General features: G+C 37.2%; 1 protein-coding gene across 2 annotated transcripts in view; it reads right to left on the reverse strand.

The window, feature by feature from the left end:
• The window catches only part of LOC145770809 (tetratricopeptide repeat protein 17-like), a 32516-nt gene extending 13761 nt beyond the window's left edge, over nt 1-18755 (reverse strand). Inside the window, exons 1-9 of one of the 2 annotated variants that reach the window (XM_082582537.1) lie at nt 18624-18755; nt 8419-8499; nt 7820-7931; nt 3990-4057; nt 3230-3340; nt 2507-2623; nt 2027-2184; nt 1711-1927; nt 93-276 (exon numbers count right to left, since the gene is read on the reverse strand). In XM_082582537.1, the coding sequence (XP_082438663.1) occupies nt 93-276; nt 1711-1927; nt 2027-2184; nt 2507-2623; nt 3230-3340; nt 3990-4057; nt 7820-7931; nt 8419-8499; nt 18624-18722 (1147 nt within the window). In that variant the 5' untranslated portion in view covers nt 18723-18755. Of the gene's footprint in view, nt 1-92; nt 277-1710; nt 1928-2026; nt 2185-2506; nt 2624-3229; nt 3341-3989; nt 4058-7819; nt 7932-8418; nt 8500-15928; nt 16011-18623 lie in introns of those variants that run through there. The other variant, XM_082582546.1, reaches the window with a different exon arrangement.
• Between the last annotated feature and the right edge of the window lie 626 nt (nt 18756-19381).

A 19381-nucleotide genomic window follows, 5' to 3' on the forward strand; every position in this document is an offset into this window, starting at 1 on the left:
AGTAACAATCAACACTGTGTTAAGCCAGCAAACAACAACCGACAAGCAATCCAGTCACGCGGAAAGTCGATTTAAAAACGTCGAAGACTCACTGAAAGTTCCTTCTTTCATGCGTTGGTGCTCATAGGCCATATGCTGATCGGTTAGCATGCTTGCAGAAAGATGGAGATCGGCGAAGCGTTTCTGTTCTTCAAGAAAGTTTTCGTGTTTCACTTTGTACTTCTGTAGTTCTTGCAAAGTCCTTTGTAAGCTCAAATGTTGGTTTTCCAACTTTTCCTTCGAGAAATTGTTTTTCTTCATTAGATAAATAAACAAAAATAGTACACATAAGTCACATATACATTACTTTCCGCCCTTGACTTTTTATAGCGTCACTTTTTCTGCAGTTTCACAAAACGTTAGATTTCATATGACACTGAAACGAGTTGTACAAACTCGTGACATTCAATCCATGTCAATAAGAAAGCCATCCACTCGGTCAGCACAAGTCCTGCGAATGATGATTACCACAAATCGTTCAACGCCATCAGCTTGTCTCTTTTCTCATTGGTATTTTTTCAAATAACCATTGCATGACATTTTTAAAGAACAGGGTTGTTAAAAAACGTTTTTTAATAAAACCCAGCCCGCCAGGGTTTTTATGATTAAAAATCGATTTTATCACGTAAAAAATAGCTGAAAAATTTTGTTTTGAGGAATTTGTTTATTGATTTAAGAATAAGTTAAATATTTTTTATGCGATATATATTCATGTGAAAAATCGTGCTCCTATTCCTAGGCATTGAGTTGGTGGTTGCTAACCTGCTAAATGTAACAAAAATTTGATTAGTTTATTTTTTCTAGCAAAAGTTGCAATAAAACTAATGCTAGAAAAGATAACAATCCCGATGAACACCAAACTTTGCAGTATTTATTTGATTAGTTGTTGAAAATAAAACTTTTGAATGTTTTTGAGAAAAAGCTTTGCTTCGTCACATGTATCGCCATAAGATGTTTTCTTGAAAACTGAAACAGAATTCCTCATCTGGCAACCCTAGTTTTGTAAATCTACCTGAGTCCTTTAAAAAAAAAAACGTTTTTGTTTTACAAAAAAAAACAGCCCACCCGTTGCAGCCACTACAACCCTGTTGAAGACAGATGCCACGCACCCTAGTTAGCACATCAGTCGTGTTTTACGCACTGCAACGTCTGCAGACGTTAAGTTAATGCAAAAAATAACGGCTGATTTGCTGTCTGGAACGCAACAAGCGAAGTTTGAGTCAGTACACAAAAGTAAACCGTCGTTTTGTGAAACTGCTGCTTGCTACCTGGAATATTGGCATTGCGTGAGATGACAACTGGAAAGAGCAAATTGTATCAAGCATTTGCAAGCGTTGAACCGCTGTAAACATACCAATTTTCGAGAGCTTGCGCGCAAGGGATTAAAAGTGAACAAGTAAAATAAAAAGGAAGTCAGTTAATTTATTAAGATGAATGAAAAGCAAAGTACGTTGTAACATATTTATGAGATAGAAAACCGCTTCGATTCACAAAAAGTTAATAGAGTGAACCAAATTGCTAAATCGTATTTACAAAACGTCATTTGTTTTTTATCGGTCAAAGTTTCGTAACGAATTTCAAAATTTTACATCAATTGTAAATTTATTTACTTCTTCTTCAGCTTTGCATATTTTTCACCCTTTTACAAACTTCTTTGAACAATTAAAATACCTGCAATTTAAGCTCGCACTTTACTGCAGCCAATTTCTTTTTTGCGGTTTCAAAGTCCACTTGGCGCTTCAATGTTTGCTCAAAATAATAAATTGATTGATTGTATTCGCCAAGTGCAGCATACATGTTAGCCAACGTGAAGAAGTTAATGCTATATTCGTCTGATATCTCCAAAGCGTGGTGCATTAGAACAGTAGCATTGACTATGTATTGGGCCCTGAAAAGTAGAAGGCAGTTTTAGCTCAAGCTTAACTCGAAGAATAAAAGGTATGTCTACAGAATGTTTTTCATGGCTATTACAAATAAAATATGAGACCTGTGTAAAATGTTGGCCAAGTTAACCAAAGCGATGTCTTTGTACTTTTCCGGAGAGAAATGCAAAGCTCTTCTTAAACATTCAACAGCCTCTGTTGAATCTCCCTTCATCCTCCAGTAATACCCAGCAAGATCATATAACACCCAAGAAGAAGAATTCTAAATAAAGGCAACACTTAAGATAAACACTTTGAGAAGTAAATACCAAGAAAGTATAACACCGCACTTCATGAAAGCACTATAAATGATAAACGTATGTAGATATAAGCACAATTCTTGGAAATATAAACGTTCTTGTATATGTATATATTATATAGCCTATTGCATTTTAATTCATCAAGACTAGAAGAATTTTTTGAGCACTCAACGTGATAAAGAAAATGAATAGACAAAGTTTAAAATCAACAAGAAAATCGTTCAGAAAACGATAACTTTCAAACGAATGATTTAAACCAGTTATGATATTGAGAAAGCCACTCACTTTTTGGAATGCTTCAAAGATGGCTGTAGCCGCATCATCCGCGTCCTCAAGGAAGCTCATAGTAGATTTTAAGCCGCTAACCACATGGTTTGGGAACAAGTGACGATTTTGAACACCCTGACACAAACAAATCCTACAGGCACGATGCTTTATTACTTCTTGTCACAAATTATTTAAGTACATCACATGCACACAACATATAACATTAATTTTAAATTCATTAACTTCAAAGAAAATCTTTTAAATACCGGTACAATAAACACATTGCGTTTGGTTTGGAAAGTGTACCAAAAATCAATCGAGCTGCCATTAGCCGTTATTTTCACAACGAAGGATGCTCATTTCGACATTATTGAACGTAGCCAACGAAAAGATGAACTTTTCATGAGCTGTTGTTAAAACAGGGCTGTATGGTGTAAATCCAAATCGCATTCGTGCAATTCCATCCAAATATGTCATTTAACATCACTATATATATATATACATAATAGTTTAATGTTGGCATTTAGGCTACAGCACATGCAATTTTCTTTCTAGGTTCCTCTTATTAGTATTTTCAAGTTATTGCATCACAGTTACTTGATTTAAAGTATTCACAAGACAAATCATGCTTTTCACACAACTAAGTGGTAGGCTACTATAGTCTTTGTACAGTTACCACGTCAGTGAACAACACATATATTTTAACTAGAAAATTCGGTTGATTAAAATTTAAAAAAAAACCTCCAGATGGTCATAAGCATGAACGCTGAAGGGGAGATCGTGAGCTGTTGTGCAATTGGGTTGATGAACTTTTCCTGGTGGAACTGTTACGAGGTTAATGTGATCGGACACCTGCGAAGAGAGTAGGCTAGTCTCAACAACTAATTCCATACACTCAATACTGAAAAGTTTGGATGCTCATCAGGACAATTATCGTTTCTAGCACTAGTTGCAACGTTCATCTGATGAAAGTGAAAGTAAAAGCAACAGTAAACACTAAACAGGTTGATTTATTGCTTCACTGACGTTTCGCGCACCATGACAATGCGCATCCTCAGAGCGAATAACATACAAAATAAGAAAAAATTACACACACACATTTTAAAGGTTGGCCAAAATATAACTTTATAAATTTTATTTTGTTTGTTATTCGCTTTGAGGATGCGCATTTTCATGGTGCACGGAACGTCAGTGAAGCAATAAATCAACTTATTTGTCATTGCTTTTACCTTCACTTTCATCAGATTTGGAAAGCAGTAAACGAACATATATAAATTATCACATGTTACCAACTTGAAATTAGAAAAATCAATCAAAACTTCAAATAATGAAAAGAATCGCTAATTGGCAGACTAGCAACCTTTTATTTAACAAAATTTTATATTGCAGAAGTTAAATTGCACAACAGTAACTAATACGTGGAGTAAACTGTACTCTCCATCCAACCTTATCTACTCAATCAAAAGTTCAATGAGTTTAGCATTTTAACAGCATAACACACCTTGATGTCTTTGTGTTCAAAGGGCAGCACTGATGTGATGAACAAGTCAAAGTCAAGAAGTTTTTGCCCTATAACAATGTAAATGCTTGTTTAAAGCAAACAAGTATATACAATATACATAGGCATCGATTTTTTCTTAGAATAAAGGAATTTTGGGTGGGCGAGAGTTTTCGAACAGATTTTATTGAATGTGTATGTTCACAAATTCGCAGTGGTCAGTCTTTCTCACAAAGACTGCGTTTAGCGTCGCTGCAGCAATTAAGCTTTAATAGGTTTGATGTTTGCTTTCTTGCGCCTTGCGATCTTATGAGCGCTGCTAAACTAAACAAACTTCTTTTATGTTTTCCTTTGCGACCTAAAAAGCGCGTGACCTGTTATCTTTAAAGTGACGCCTTCAGATTTGCCGCAAAATGTTCGAACAGGTGACTGCTGACTGCGCGGATATTGCCGCTGTATAACTTCCGTTGGTCTGCGGCAGACAACCGATTGTTTTCCGAGGTCCACAAACAGCAGCTACAGTAACAAGACCCATCACTCCATCAGGGTTAAGACGCATCCACTGGAATTCGGAAAAAAAGCTTCCTTTGCAACACACGGCCTTCCCGAGCCGGAAGCTGATTCGGCAGCATGCTAACGTCAAATGGAGCAGGTAGAGATCCATGGCTCATGCTGTCTTGTGCAACTACCGGTGCATTGCCTGAGATATTGACTTCACCACTGTCCATCCTTGAAGCACTGCTTTCTTCATCCTGTTTTTGTTTTTTTTTCGGTCATTTATCGGTCATTGACCGATTTTTTAGCAAAATGTCCGAAAAAAATATAGTCAATTCGGTCAAAATGTCCGAAAAAATATATAGTCAATTCGCTCAAAATGTCCGAAAAAAACAACCTTTCTCAGCGAAACTTAATGTTGTAGCTAGTCAGGAAGTGCAAATTTTGGTTTGTATCAGCTACTTGAAAGGAAATATTTTCATCAGAAATAATGACCGAAATAAATAAAAAATGACCGAATTTTTTCAAGTCATTTCGGACAAAGCTTTGGTAGAGAGTTTGCTTTGTTGAACCATAGAGAAATAAAACATAGTAACTTTAGCGGGTTTAGCATACTTTATTTCACACAAAATATAACATAATTAAATAAAATAAACTCAAACGTTTTCGACACGTACGTGTGTCCTCATCAGGAATTAAATCTGCAATACATAAAATGAAAAATCGTAAGATAAATTTGACTATGCACTGTAACTGTAACGACACTCTGGACTGAAAGCACAAACTGAACAAATGATACGAGAATGATTGCGAGTAGGAAACAGATCACGTGAGGTGTAGACTACAGGCATTGGACAAAACAATTAGAACACACACAAAAGGAACGATGAGCCACAGGCGAATAACTGCCGGTTGAGAAATGGATTGTTACGTTTGATTCTTAAGGCTTCCATGATCTTAGTCTGAAAATCAGATCTGCCTCGAGAGATGATTTTAAATTGGTCGATCGAGACATTGTCAGTGCACGTTTCACAAGAGGCGATGTGCTCTTTAATTGCACTTTTAGTTGTTAGGTTTGGGTTTGGTTTACACTTGAAAAATCCAATGATACCATCGCTTTTTTAGATGTTGAAATTGAAATTAAAGGCAATTCTTTTGACACCTGGATTTGGCGAAAACCTACCAACACTGGCTTGCTTTTAAATTATAACGCTCTATGCCCTAGGAGATGGAAATCTGGTTTAATCTTGTGTCTGTTATCTCGTGCTCGTTTGGTGTGTTCTGATGATCAGTTGTTTCAGAAAGAAATCAAGAAATTAAAAAACATGTTTTATTTAAATGAATATCCTTTTCACTTTTTCAATAAAGTCTTAAACACCTTCATGGCTGATGAACCAAAAGACACGCCTGAAGAAGTAGATTTTAGTTATTTCATTAATATACCCTACCTAGGAAAAGATTCAACAATTTTTGCGAAAAATCTAGCTAAACTTATAAAAAAGAAATTTTCATGTGACATTCATCCTGTGTATAAAACATTTAAAGTGCACCAATATTTTCAATTGAAGTCGCCTACCCCCTTTGCTCTTTCTTCAAATGTTGTGTATAAATTTAGTTGTTTGCGTGACGCAAACCAGACATACATTGGTATGTCAACCAGACATTTGTTGACAAGGGCCGGGGAGCACTTAAACCCAAACCTAACAACTAAAAGTGCAATTAAAGAGCACATCGCCTCTTGTGAAACGTGCACTGACAATGTCTCGATCGACCAATTTAAAATCATCTCTCGAGGCAGATCTGATTTTCAGACTAAGATCATGGAAGCCTTAAGAATCAAACGTAACAATCCATCTCTCAACCGGCAGTTATTCGCCTGTGGCTCATCATTCCTTTTGTGTGTGTTCTAATTGTTTTGTCCAATGCCTGTAGTCTACACCTCACGTGATCTGTTTCCTACTCGCAATCATTCTCGTATCATTTGTTCAGTTTGTGCTTTCAGTCCAGAGTGTCGTTACAGTTACAGTGCATAGTCAAATTTATCTTACGATTTTTTATTTTATGTATTGCAGATTTAATTCCTGATGAGGACACACGTACGTGTCGAAAACGTTTGAGTTTATTTTATTCAATTATGTTATATTTTGTGTGAAATAAAGTATGCAAAACCCGCTAAAGTTACTATGTTTTATTTCTCTCATTTCGGACAAATGACCAAAAAGTCTCAGCGAAAAAAAAACAGTCTTCATCAATGTCATCTCTACGTTCATTCGTGCTGGACGTGGCTTTAGCGTTATCATCTCGACGCCTTTTGGAGTTTTAAGATTGCACGAATAGATGTTTGACTTTGCTTCATGTTTAACTTTTCAATAATGAAATGACAACATCGCGCGGTGCCCCAATTCGTACCCAGCAACAAGTTTGTGAGGAAAGATTTCATTTGTAAAAAGCGATTGTGTCAGTACGTCTTTAGTTTGTATCGGTTATTTTATTGTCTTGTTCATTGTGATGTCATATTCATATTCTCTTACGCTGGCCCCGAACTGAAGTTTAATTGTGACGTAACCAAAGTGAGACCATTCGGAGAAAAGATCAAACGCGGCTTTCTCCCACCAGGAATTGCCAGCGTGTGGCAGTTGCCATAGCAACAACAATGCAGTGAGTACCGCCTTTTTTCAACGCACTGTTGTCGTGGAATTGCTTTGTTCTGTCGGGTACCTGGCGAGAGACATAGCGTAAAACAAGAAGTTGCGCTGCAATTGGTTGGATAATTCAGCGTTTAACAAAAACGGAAATAATTGTAACGACCACTTCGTAAGTGTCATGAAAACAGGGTGGGCGAAACATATTTTGCCCACCCTCGTTTCACGGCAGGGTGGGCGCCGCCCACCCGGCCCACCCTATTTCGACGCCTATGAGTATATATATATATATAAAAGTACATTTAGAGAATGAAGATAAACTAGTGGCACCATAGGGCTTTTGGAAAATGAAGTGGGTTAAGTATAATCAAAGATTTGCATTTTATAATGCAATAAATAGTTCAGAAGATTAATCATGTGTCTTTTTCTATAGCACTGTATCTAGCACAGATATGAGATAAAACATAAAAAGTAAACTTAATACACAGATGAATTCATATTTGTGACGCAATGACACATTGAGAGAAAAATATCATTTATAATATATTATAAATACACTGATAGAAAAAGAATAAACATAAACTACATGTAAGTACTGCAAGTGGAGGCAAATTATTACAATATTGTGCTTGAAATTTGCAATTATGTTGCACTATTCTGCACAGGTGCAGATGGTCTACAAACATTCCACTGTACCAGCTGCTCTGCAGTCTGGATCTTGGCGATAATGGCGGCTTTCCAACTGCAAATCTTTGTCTTCATTGTTTTCTATCTCTGACTGTTCGCTTAATAATTTTTCTTTTGTTTTCTATAAATTATTTCAAATAATAATAATAAATTTTTCGATTTAATAATAATAACTTTGTTTGAAGCTCTATTTACCTATCAACAAGACAATACTATTGGTTTTTTAAATCAAATCTAGTTTAGTTTTTCTTTTTCAATGCCAAGTTAATATAACAGTAAAAATCTCAAAATCACATCAGCAAACACTGCAAAGAATTAATTAATCACGTTTATATTTCACCAAGTAAATAGGTTCTACAGTGAAATTACTAGCCACGAAGGAAATACTAACCAACAAATACATTATCAAATGATCATGCTAATAATAATAGTAACAGCAATTATATAGCACCACATCCACAGTGTAAAGTATGCTCCTGGGCACTGTAGCCTACATCATGATGGTGAAAAAATAATAAGGTCTTTTCAGTCACAATGTTCAGTAGGCCTGTTATATAATGTTTTCAAGCAAATTTTAAATTCATTTAAATTTTCAAAGTATGATGTACCTTAAGGTATGCATGGGTTCGTTCTTGACGCATAAATGACACCAAATCATCTGATTGCTTCATAGCAAATGAAGACTCCAACTGAAATATACAATTTTAGCTCTATAACTTTTATATCAAAAAATTAATAATAATTAATAGAAACCTATTTCTACAGTGAGAAATAAAAACAATCTACAAAGCTATGACATGCTATCCAAAAACATAAGTAGTCAAGTGGGGTAAAAAAAACACTTACCATTTTACATCTAAAATGAGTAGATTAAATCGCTCTGTTTTGCCTTTTTGCTTAGCATTGAGCACTTTTTGTAGTATTAATAGTTTTAATTGTTTTAAAATGAGTAGATATTCCCTCAACTTTTTCAGTTACTGTTTAAGTTGTCTCTGGTGAATACTTTGGGGGGTAGAGGAAAAAAATTGGATTTAACAAACAAGAGATATGTTCAATACAGTAAATATGGCAAGCAAAGGGTGCAAAAAAAGTTTCGGAGGAATTAATTAAAGGTTTTTGCTCAGTTTTAGTGATTGGTAGTATGAATGTTTAAATGTTATATTGTGAGTACTATGTTGTGAGGCTACTTGATGCCGGAATGGCCCGCTTCGGCGAGACCGATTCGGCTAGACCGATTCGGCTAGTCCGAATCGGCAAGTTCTCTATTCGGCGAGTGCGCTATTCGGCGAGTGCGCTATTCGGCGAGTTTTTGAAATTTTTGAAAGGAAATTATCGGGTACCGTAGCCTAATTATAATTGCCGTTTTTACATCGTTTTAACGGTCGCTAATCGACCGTTAAAACGATTGAAATCGTGCAGGAAGGAATAAAAATAATTTCCTTTCAATCCAAGCTGTAGGCCACACATTTGTTGATCCAAACTAATCATTTTAACTATTTAAAAGTACTAACTTATAGACATAAACATGATTTATTTTTGTTTGTTTGTAACGTTTTATTTTTTTTTATTTTCCCTTCATATCTTAAATTTTTCTGAAGGTGTTGCAACCGTGCCAAATTTCTTTCAACTCAATAACTGACTTCGGTTACAAGCACGTTTTAACGTTCGCGTTTTGTCACTTCTACCTTTTTCTACACCTTTGCTATGTTGACGTACGTATTGTTTTTGATATCATGATGAGAAATAAAAACAACTGTACTGACATGACAAATTCAAGCACGTTTTAACGTTCGCGTTTTGTCGCTTCTACCTTTGCTATATGTTGACGTGTATTGTTTTTGATATGATGGTCAGAAATAAAAACAACTGAACTGACATGACGAATTTTAATTTAATAGGTCAAACATTTTTTTTCTATTTCTTTCTGCACGATTTCAACGTTTAGCGACCGTTAAAACCAGTGGTTCCCAACTTTTTTTGGTGTCGGGGCCGAATTTCAAACTTCAGAGTGCGTATGGAGCCGCATGAAAACACTCAAGTAATTATAACGAAAATTTTAAAGCATGAAAGCATGTACCAACGAATAGCGACACTATAACAAGAAAAATATCACAAATCAATTTAATGTCCAACTTGGCATTGGCTTTGAGCCAAGTTTGTCAAAGCGAGGCGCAATTGCAGAGGATGCAGTAGCTGCTTGAGGTGCTCATCGGTCAACCGATTGTGATATTTATTTTTGATTCTGATCATTTTGCTGAAAAGTGCTTAATATGCGTAAGTTGATCCAAATACAGAGGCATTTTTCTGGGCATTGGTTTTCAAGTTGGGATACTTTCCCTCTGGAACTCGACTCCAAAATTCAAGTAGCAACTCCAATTGTAAATTATCAGGAACAGTGGCCACATTAACTGCAATAGGATTTGATTTATAATTTCACATGTCGTATCCCCTGCTTTGGTACTTCGTACCCCCAAACGGTACACGTACCCCTGGTTAAGAACCCCTGGTGTAAGATGTAAAATGAAAAGTTCAATGACAGTCCAACCTCTACGACACAACGACAATGCACAGTTTGTAAACAATTTTGACTTTGTAAACTATTTTGACAAGTCAAAAAATAATTAGCCTTAATTTTTTATATGTTTTGTGGGATTTTTAGGGGTCAGTGAGAGCCGCAAGAAGGCTAGCTTGGAGCCGCGGTTGGGAATCACTGGTTAAAACGATGTAAAAACTGCAATTATTATTAGGCTACGGTACCCGATAATTTCCTTTTAAAAAATTCAAAAACTCGCCGAATCGGGCACTCGCCGAAAAAGGCTCTCGCCGAATAGGGAACTCGCCGAATCGGTCTCGCCGAATAGTAGCAGACCCACTTGATGCAACAAAGACTGGGGCCTAAAAATGTTTGTGTAGATTATTATTGACGTGTTTTTTTACCCCAATAAATTTCATTGATTTGGGGTAAAAAAAACAGTGCATTTTATGGAATGTTTTGGCTTCATATTGGTGTTACATCAACTGCCAAGCAGCACATAGGCGCCAACTTTTATATTTGCACGGACTGGCGGATAGCACAATATGGCAACCTAAAAACTTTCAAACTGCATGTTTTTGCTTGATTTTTACTAAGCGTGTTTCATAGATGCAATTGTCTTTTCACACCTGATCTCGATAATTTACAAAGCAACTTTAAAATAAAGCACAGGAGGTATGTCGTGACTTTTATTGTTACGTTGCTGCTCTGACACTTAACATGTGGAAAAAGTATTTTTGCGAACAACAGCTCTGTCAATCCAACTGTTAATCAACTGGTCAAGTTGTAACCGTGAAGCTTCAGCTTGATAAACATTTAAAATTAGGACGTGGTTCAATCGCTGTTGCGTCATGGTAGATCGCAAGTAGGTTTTTATGCGCCTAAGTGCACCAAACGATCGCTCCGCCTCGCAGGTGGTGGAAGGCAACGATAAGTATATTTTCACAATGCAGACCACGTTTGGAAGCATTAATGAAATTGTTTCATTGCTTGCAAATAAATCAAGCAGTTGCGAAATAGTTGCAAATCGGACAGAATGCTCTATCTTTGCATCTAACGTATTCTAGCCACGGGAATTCGCTCTCCCACGCTTTTTGATAGCTTCTCCCTTCAACAGCGATTATCCTGCTCGTGCTCGGTTCTTCCACCTCCCTGATCGTGCTAACGTCTTTTGGAAGTGGCACACTTTCGTTTCGTTCAGGCATTTGGTCACTTTCATGCTGGCTGAAATCCTGACTAGACGCAACAAAAAATGACTCAATGGAGGGCTGCAATTTTGAACGCTTTTTCGGTGGCATCTTTAAGCTGAATAAAACTGGAATGTCGGCGAAAACTTTTACTGGACAATTTTTTCTATGATGTAACAAGCAACTCCTATGTCAGACCAATAAATTCCTGCCCCACAGTTTATCACGCAATATTACTGCATGAAGTAGATAACAAAGTAGAAATTAAAGCATGAAGTAGATGACAGTACACTCCAATTGAAATCGGAAAATAATTCAAAATGCAAAATCTTGAGTAATTGAAAAAGGTTGCTTTTATTATTGGGAATTGGCAGGGGGTGTAGCTTTCCTCGAATAGAATCATGTAAACGTGTAAATTTGCAGAACGTTAAAACTGCTACTTTTCTAAGTGCACTTTTTAAATAAAACTCAAAAAGTTTCGAAAATTGCATTTTTTTAATGAAATTTGAAAATAGATATTTATTTAGGAGGTGGAGGGTGGAGCTATTAATCATCGAGATAATTTTATTTCCAAGTATTTTATAGCTGGCATAATTTATAGCGATATTATGAGCAGTTTAAAAATTTTCAAAAAAGATTTTTGAGGGAGGCAATGGAAAGATCGTATTTTAGTGATTAATAAATCCCATTGTAAACTTAACAAATGTAACAATGACTTATAACAAGTAACAAATAAAACGATCGCAACAACAACAAGGAAAAAACTCGTAGCCACGTGTTGCGTAATCTACACGTAGCTTGCTTGATGTTACGCGAGTATCATGCTTGTGACAAAAACAATCATTTTCTTCGCAATACTGTATTGGTTCACCTCTTGCTTTACGTTGACTTGAAGCAAAAACCAATCATCAAAAAAAGATTTAAACGTCCGTTCAAATTACATTTATTTGCAGTATATAAGTAATGTAACCTAAACGGGGTGGCTGCCACCCCGCCACAGTGGTTACGGGGTGGCGTGGCAACCCCGTAAGTCGGCGCCAGTGAAGCAGGATATCACCAAAAGATACAAAAACAAACTTCTGGATGCATCAGTGCCAATGTATGCATGTGTTACGAATGATCAATGGATGTAGTTGGAATTGGGGGTCCGAAGTTAAGATTAGTGTTGCAGGTTAGTCGATATAGCGCAGATTGAGAGCACGGAGAGATCCATCGATCGATAGTGCAGTGATTGTGCATAACACATACAATCACACATACACGAACTGTTGTTTGATTTCTTGTCTGTTGTTTTATAGTTGTATGTTTATTGACAAACTGCTGATTGATTTTTTGGGATTCACAATTCGCGAAATTTAATCGCCCCCTAGCACGTTCGGGTCTGCTACTATTCGGCGAGTCCGATTCGACTAGTCCGATTCGGCGAGTTCCCTATTCGGCGAGAGCCCTTTTCGGCGAGTGCCTTATTCGGCGAGTTTTTGAAATTTTTGAAAGGAAATTATCGGGTATCGTAGCCTAATTATAATTGCAGTTTTTACATCGTTTTAACGTCGCTAAACGTTGAAATCGTGCAGAAAGGAATAAAAAGAAAATGTTTGAACTATTAAATTAAAATTCTTCATGTCAGTTCATTTGTTTTTATTTCTGACCATCATATGAAAAACAATACACGTCAACATAGCAGAGGTAGAAGCGACAAAACGCGAACGTTTAAACGTGCTTGAATTCGTCATGTCAGTTCAGTTGTTTTTATTTCTGATCATGATATCAAAAACAATACACGTCAACATAGCAAAGGTGTAGAAAAAGCGCCTAAGCCGTGGGGACCAGGCCCCCACGCATATTTCCGCGTGGGAGCAACTTTTTATGCGGCATTGATACATAAAACAATAGATGAACTAGCGATCGGCAGCAGGAAAACATTTTTAAATGCAAACCGCAACAGCTTCGCAGTAAATAATCACTAGAACGAGTAGCGATGCTACAATCCCACCCCAGACAAAAAAATCTGTCATTTTTACGTTGATTTAACGTCTGCAGACGTTGAATCAATGTAAAAATGACTGATTTTGCTGCCTGTGACATAGCAAAAATCTACCATTTTGCGTCGATTCAATGTCATCAGATGTTGAATGCAACCAAAAACAACATAATTTGCTACGTTGACGCAGCATGCGTTTAACTTAATGCGCTTGCAAACAGCCTCCTGTCGCTTTCGAAAGCCGAAACCTCTGCAGAGAATTGTCGTGGCAGTGAATCGGCTGCTGTGAAAATGAACTTGAAGTCTCGGCCCGAGGTTACCACTAACCAACGTGACAAGGGCTGGTACAAACCACACTGCCCACAGTCGCACAAGCGGCATAATCAACACAACAACGGACTCGCGCAAACTGCATGGCGCACACACGTCCGTTGCCATGGAAACCCGATCAAAGGCGGGAAATATGCGCATCTTTTGTTTCATCTGCAACACGAAAACGGGCGTATTACAGCGAATTGGAACTTGAAAGCTGGTCAGCCATAAGTTGCGATATTGTAGTGAAAAGGGAGCAATGTCAAGTCGAAAACTTAATCAAACGTCTCTCTGTAACTATTTTTCAAGGGCTGTTTACGGATGTCAGCAACTTTTAAATTTATTAAAGGTGACGTGCTGTTGAATTGATGTAAACATGAATGATTTTGCTTGCAACAGGTATATTTTCAAGCATATGATCAAATTAGTATTTTCATTCCATTTACAGTATACCTTTTAGTAAACCTTTTCGTCTCTTGTTTCATGCTAATAAATCTAGTTCGTTGCTAAACTTTATGTTGTGCTTAGCTTAAAGAGTCGCAGTCCATCAACCGCTAGCCAACGCAGACGCATAGCATGTGTTTTGGTCGAGCTTTGTTTATAATAATTAACGGCAGGTCGAACGTAGCGATAACTCCGAGTGTGGCAATAAAAGCAATCCTAGTGTGACGACATAATTACGTCATCCATCTGCGTGACATTTCGTTGAATTTACGTTGGTGCTGATGAAACACGCTTTCGCCCCACGGCCAAAAAAATAGTTAGGCGCCTATGATTTTAACTATTCAAAAGTACTAACTTATAGACATAAACATTATTTTTTTTCTAACATTTTCTTTGTTTTATTTTTCCTTCATATCTTAAATATTTCTGAAGGTGATGCAACCTTGCCAAATTTCTTTCAACTCAATAACTTACTTCGGTTACAAGCACGTTTTAACGTTCGCGTTTTGTCGCTTCTACCTTTTTCTACACCTTTGCTATGTTGACGTGAATTGTTTTTGATATCATGATCAGAAATAAAAACAACTGAACTGACATGACGAATTCAAGCACGTTTTAACGTTCGCGTTTTGTCGCTTCTACCTTTGCTATGTTGACGTGTATTGTTTTTGATATGATGGTCAAAAATAAAAATAACTGAACTGACATGACGAATTCAAGCACGTTTTAACGTTCGCGTTTTGTCGCTTCTACCTTTGCTATGTTGACGTGTATTGTTTTTGATATGATGGTCAAAAATAAAAATAACTGAACTGACATGACGAATTTTAATTTAATAGTTCAAACATTTTCTTTTTATTCCTTTCTGCACGATTTCAACGTTTAGCGACGTTAAAACGATGTAAAAACGGCAATTGTAATTAGGCTACGGTACCCGATAATTTCCTTTTAAAAATTTCACAAACTCGCCGAATAGGGCACTCGCCGAAAAAGGCTCTCGCCGAATAGGGAACTCGCCGAATCGGACTAGTCGAATCGGACTCGCCGAAACGGGCCATTCCGAGCACGTTCAAACTAGAGCTGCAGTTCAAATTCAGAATGGCGTGCATATATAAAAATAGTGGGCAAAATTGTTTACATCATCATCATGACCCATCCCGTCGGTTTCGACTATGGGTTCAGCATCTCTCACAGTCCTTGATATATGAGTTACACCAAGCTTCTTTCCTCTAGTGGAGAATCATTTGCACTACATATGAAATCAATAGCAAAACATATGAAATCAATATTATATTATGATAATAAAGAAGAAGAAGCTGCTATACTAACAGGTGTTTTTTTTTACTCCGAAGATAAGGTAAAAAAATTCAGGTATTTTGTGCATAATTTTCAAACCAGTTAATGGATTTAAAAAATTTCATTGTGGGATGGTAGACATACATGCTCTCTATATTGAGACCAACTTTAGTGGTCATACTTGATAAGCTAAAAAATCTAGGACAACCTTTCTAAAAAAAATTGTTTTACCCCATTTGACTATATATTATACCAAACTTACCCCAATAGCAAGATTAACAGTTTTATAATTTTGTATAACAAATAAGTTACCAGTATATAATGAGATGAAAGTCTTGGTTTTTAATAAACCTTTACACTCATACCAGGCCTCGAAATTCACGGCGGACATGTCCGCAGTCACAGCATGCCATGTCCGATTGTCCGCGAGAAGTACCATCTAGATTGGTCACATTTGTCCGCCGAGAAATAACATAGGAACTAACGATACAAATCATCATTGCATAGCACGAACATTCGAACAATTGTTGCGATAATATAATTTCACTCGCATCTAGAAAATGTAAACACTGTATCTCTTAGCTTCCATTGAAGCAGGAAAACTTTCGATTTTTACGTTGCATCAATGATTGGTGACATTGAATCAGCGTAACAAAGGTGAATTCTTTGCTGAGAATTGATGGGAGTACCGGTACTTCTACACTAATCACGTGCAACTTAGTTTAAGTCTTACGTCACAATGTCTGGCTTTGATCTCTGAGTAATATTGATAAGGCAAGGTTGGTTACAAAAATAGATTATTCGAGTAGGTTACTACAGCAAGATGCAGCAAAATTTGTTAAGTTTTGGTATTACAGTAAGAAAGAAAAGGTTCAGGAACGATTCACTTTTGCTCGCTCACATGACACGCAAAAATACACCTAAAAAAAAACCCTAAAGAAACTTTGCACAGCAGAAAATAGTAACGTTAGTGTAGAAGTTTCCTACTTGTGCACAGAGCATCGTGACGCAAGAAGCCACACGACCTCGTTCAGTGGAAGTTAATCAGTTATGTGACGTATTAAGCAGCTACACAGCGCTTTGACTCTTCAGGCGCACTTCGTTGGTCTGATGAAAGCCTTTCAGAGTAACTTTGCTGAAATTTTAAAAAGCCTTCTAAACCGTAGCTATAGTTCTCAAATGGCGAAGAACTATCAAGATAAAGTGATTAAGCATGACGATCGATGCTAAAATTGGTGTGTTTGCGGTGAGACTAAATTTGTCCGCCAAGATAGCTGCTCAGACCAGACACGTTTGTCCACCGTCAACAAAAACGAATTTTGAGCCAGCACGCCATTTATTTACTGCATGTAATAGAAAAACTAATTAAATAATAAGCAATGACAGGCCTCGAAACAACTTTTTTTTTTCCGGCGGCCAAACGTGTCTGACTGAAGCAAGCTGTTCGGCGGCCAATCACAAGCACATGGCGGCCATCGGAACTTCACCACCCATCAACATACAGTCTTCAAAATTAGCATATTTTTACTTTGGCACAAACGTTGCCGAGGCCAAACGACAAAAGTTGAAATTGCCTCGGCAATTGCTGTGAACGTTTATTACGAAACAATTGTACCAAAACATGTAAAACGGGAAGCGAAAAATGTACTACAGTAGTCTATCACGACCGCATTGTTTGATTTGTTGTGATGTAATAATACCAAAAGTAGCGATAAAGTGAGCAACATGATGCGCCAGTCGCACGCTGTTACAGTAATTCACATTAAATAACTCACGGGGGGGGGGGAAGTAAGTTAATTTTGGGTTGATTTAACGTTCGAGTCAGCACAAATCGATTTAATTTTCCGGCGGGTTATATTGCATAACAATGCCCAATAAGAAATTTATGTTTGTTTTACATTAATTTGACATCTAGCAATGTTGAAATATCACAAAATAACGTTAATTGCTCAACCAGGTACAAATTAATAGCTCAATGCGAAAAGATTGCCTTGATTTACGTATACACTAACATAATTTCGGCACAATTGGGATACTGCAAACAACACAAAGTCTGTTTGATAAAGAACTAGCTGTCAGAATCGTAATCATCAGATGCTGTATCGGAGCAGGAGGTTGTTGCGTCATCACTGGAATCAGATACATCAAGACGCTCATCACTTAGTTGTAAATCTACACCGTCTTTGCCGTTCGCAATGAAGCGTCCACGTTTTGCGACTTTCGGGCTTTGATAGGCCTACCAATCCACACGCCTCTTTCTTTTTCGTAGAGCTCCATCAGGGTGTTGAATAAGGAACAAATCTATGGCTGTGCGAACGGGAGGAATGTCTAACCCTAACCTTACAAGCGCTCGTGTGGCCTCGGCATTTTTATAGCCGACGCTAATGCGGCATTCATCGCCTAATTTCGAAGACTGAATATATCGCATCAATAAAGTGTATTGTGATGTCACTGGCATCCTGCTTATCGTCAGACATCAGCTGCTTGGTCAATCAATAATGTTAACAATTCAAGCATAGACAGTGTGTATTGTGATTTATCGGGTGCTTTGACTGCTTTCTAATCCTTTGTGATTATAAGTGGCACAGTACTTTATTCACAAGGCCGCTTGCGTAAAATTTTCTCGAAACTTCATGGCGGACAAAAATGCGGCCGACGGAAGGGCGAGACCCGGCGGACAAAATGTCGGTTTTTGTAGGTTAATTGCGGCCATGGCCGCCTTCAGTTTCGAGGCCTGCAATGAGCATAGCCAATACATAGTCTAGCCATATTTCGACAAATATATTTCTAAACTTTTTTTAATATATATTATATGTTGTAGAGCTTAAATTTTGAGGGCCCCAAACCGAGGCACTAGGCTTCAGCCTTTCCAGTCTCGTGGTAAATCTGGCACTGACTGAAACTCTTGGTTACTAAACCAGCAGCTCTATCATTGGATCTATAAGCTATTTCACTATGATCCACAATTTAACAATTAGCACACCATTGGTTGCATTGATACAGTACGGTATCCAAAAATTCATCATGAAAGCTAAGTCAATGAAAGTACAAAAAACACACCTGTTGTTGAATTCTTCCATCTTCTGTAACAACCCAATGTGTACTACACTTCACATCTTGAATAATCAGAAGCATTATCAAAAATTTTACCAATATCATGTTTCAGCCTTTGTGCATGACTTTTATTGCTTGAAAAAAAGTGAAGTACTTTCAGCAAAGATAAATGGGAGCTGGTGCTGGTGTACAAGTCTAGAGCTGCCCTTGTTAGGGTTAGGGTTAGGGTTAGACATAATATATGGCGCTGTTAAAACAAAATAAATTGACTTGACTTGACTTGTTAAAAATGCCATCACCTCATATTTTGAAATCGACCAAAAATATATTGATTGACATTTATTTTGTTGCGAGTATACACATATTCAGCAAAGTCAGATAAAACAAACGATAACGTAGAATGTATGGATACTGCAACAGGTGGCTGCAAAGTGACCTGGAAGGTCTTCTAGTCGAGCAGCCACCCTCAACAAAAAAATAAGTAACAAATTAAACATGAAAAAAGCAATCAAAGAGGCGAGGCAAAATAATTTACAACATAAGTTTACGGTGGATGCAACCTAATTCGTACCATGACCAATTCGTACCTTGAAAAGATCGAGAGAAAAAATAAAAAAAAAGCTGAAGTTGCTAATCGCAGTTTCCAAGAGCATTTTAAAACGAAAACTCTTAGGAACATTACCAGAAATTATAAAATGTTTGCGGAAACTCCAATCAACCCTAACCCTAACCTTTTTAAAATGTTTGCGGAAGCTTTGATCAAC

Source organism: Aplidium turbinatum, chromosome 1 (assembly GCF_918807975.1).
Source record: "Aplidium turbinatum chromosome 1, kaAplTurb1.1, whole genome shotgun sequence".
NCBI lineage: Eukaryota > Metazoa > Chordata > Ascidiacea > Aplousobranchia > Polyclinidae > Aplidium > Aplidium turbinatum.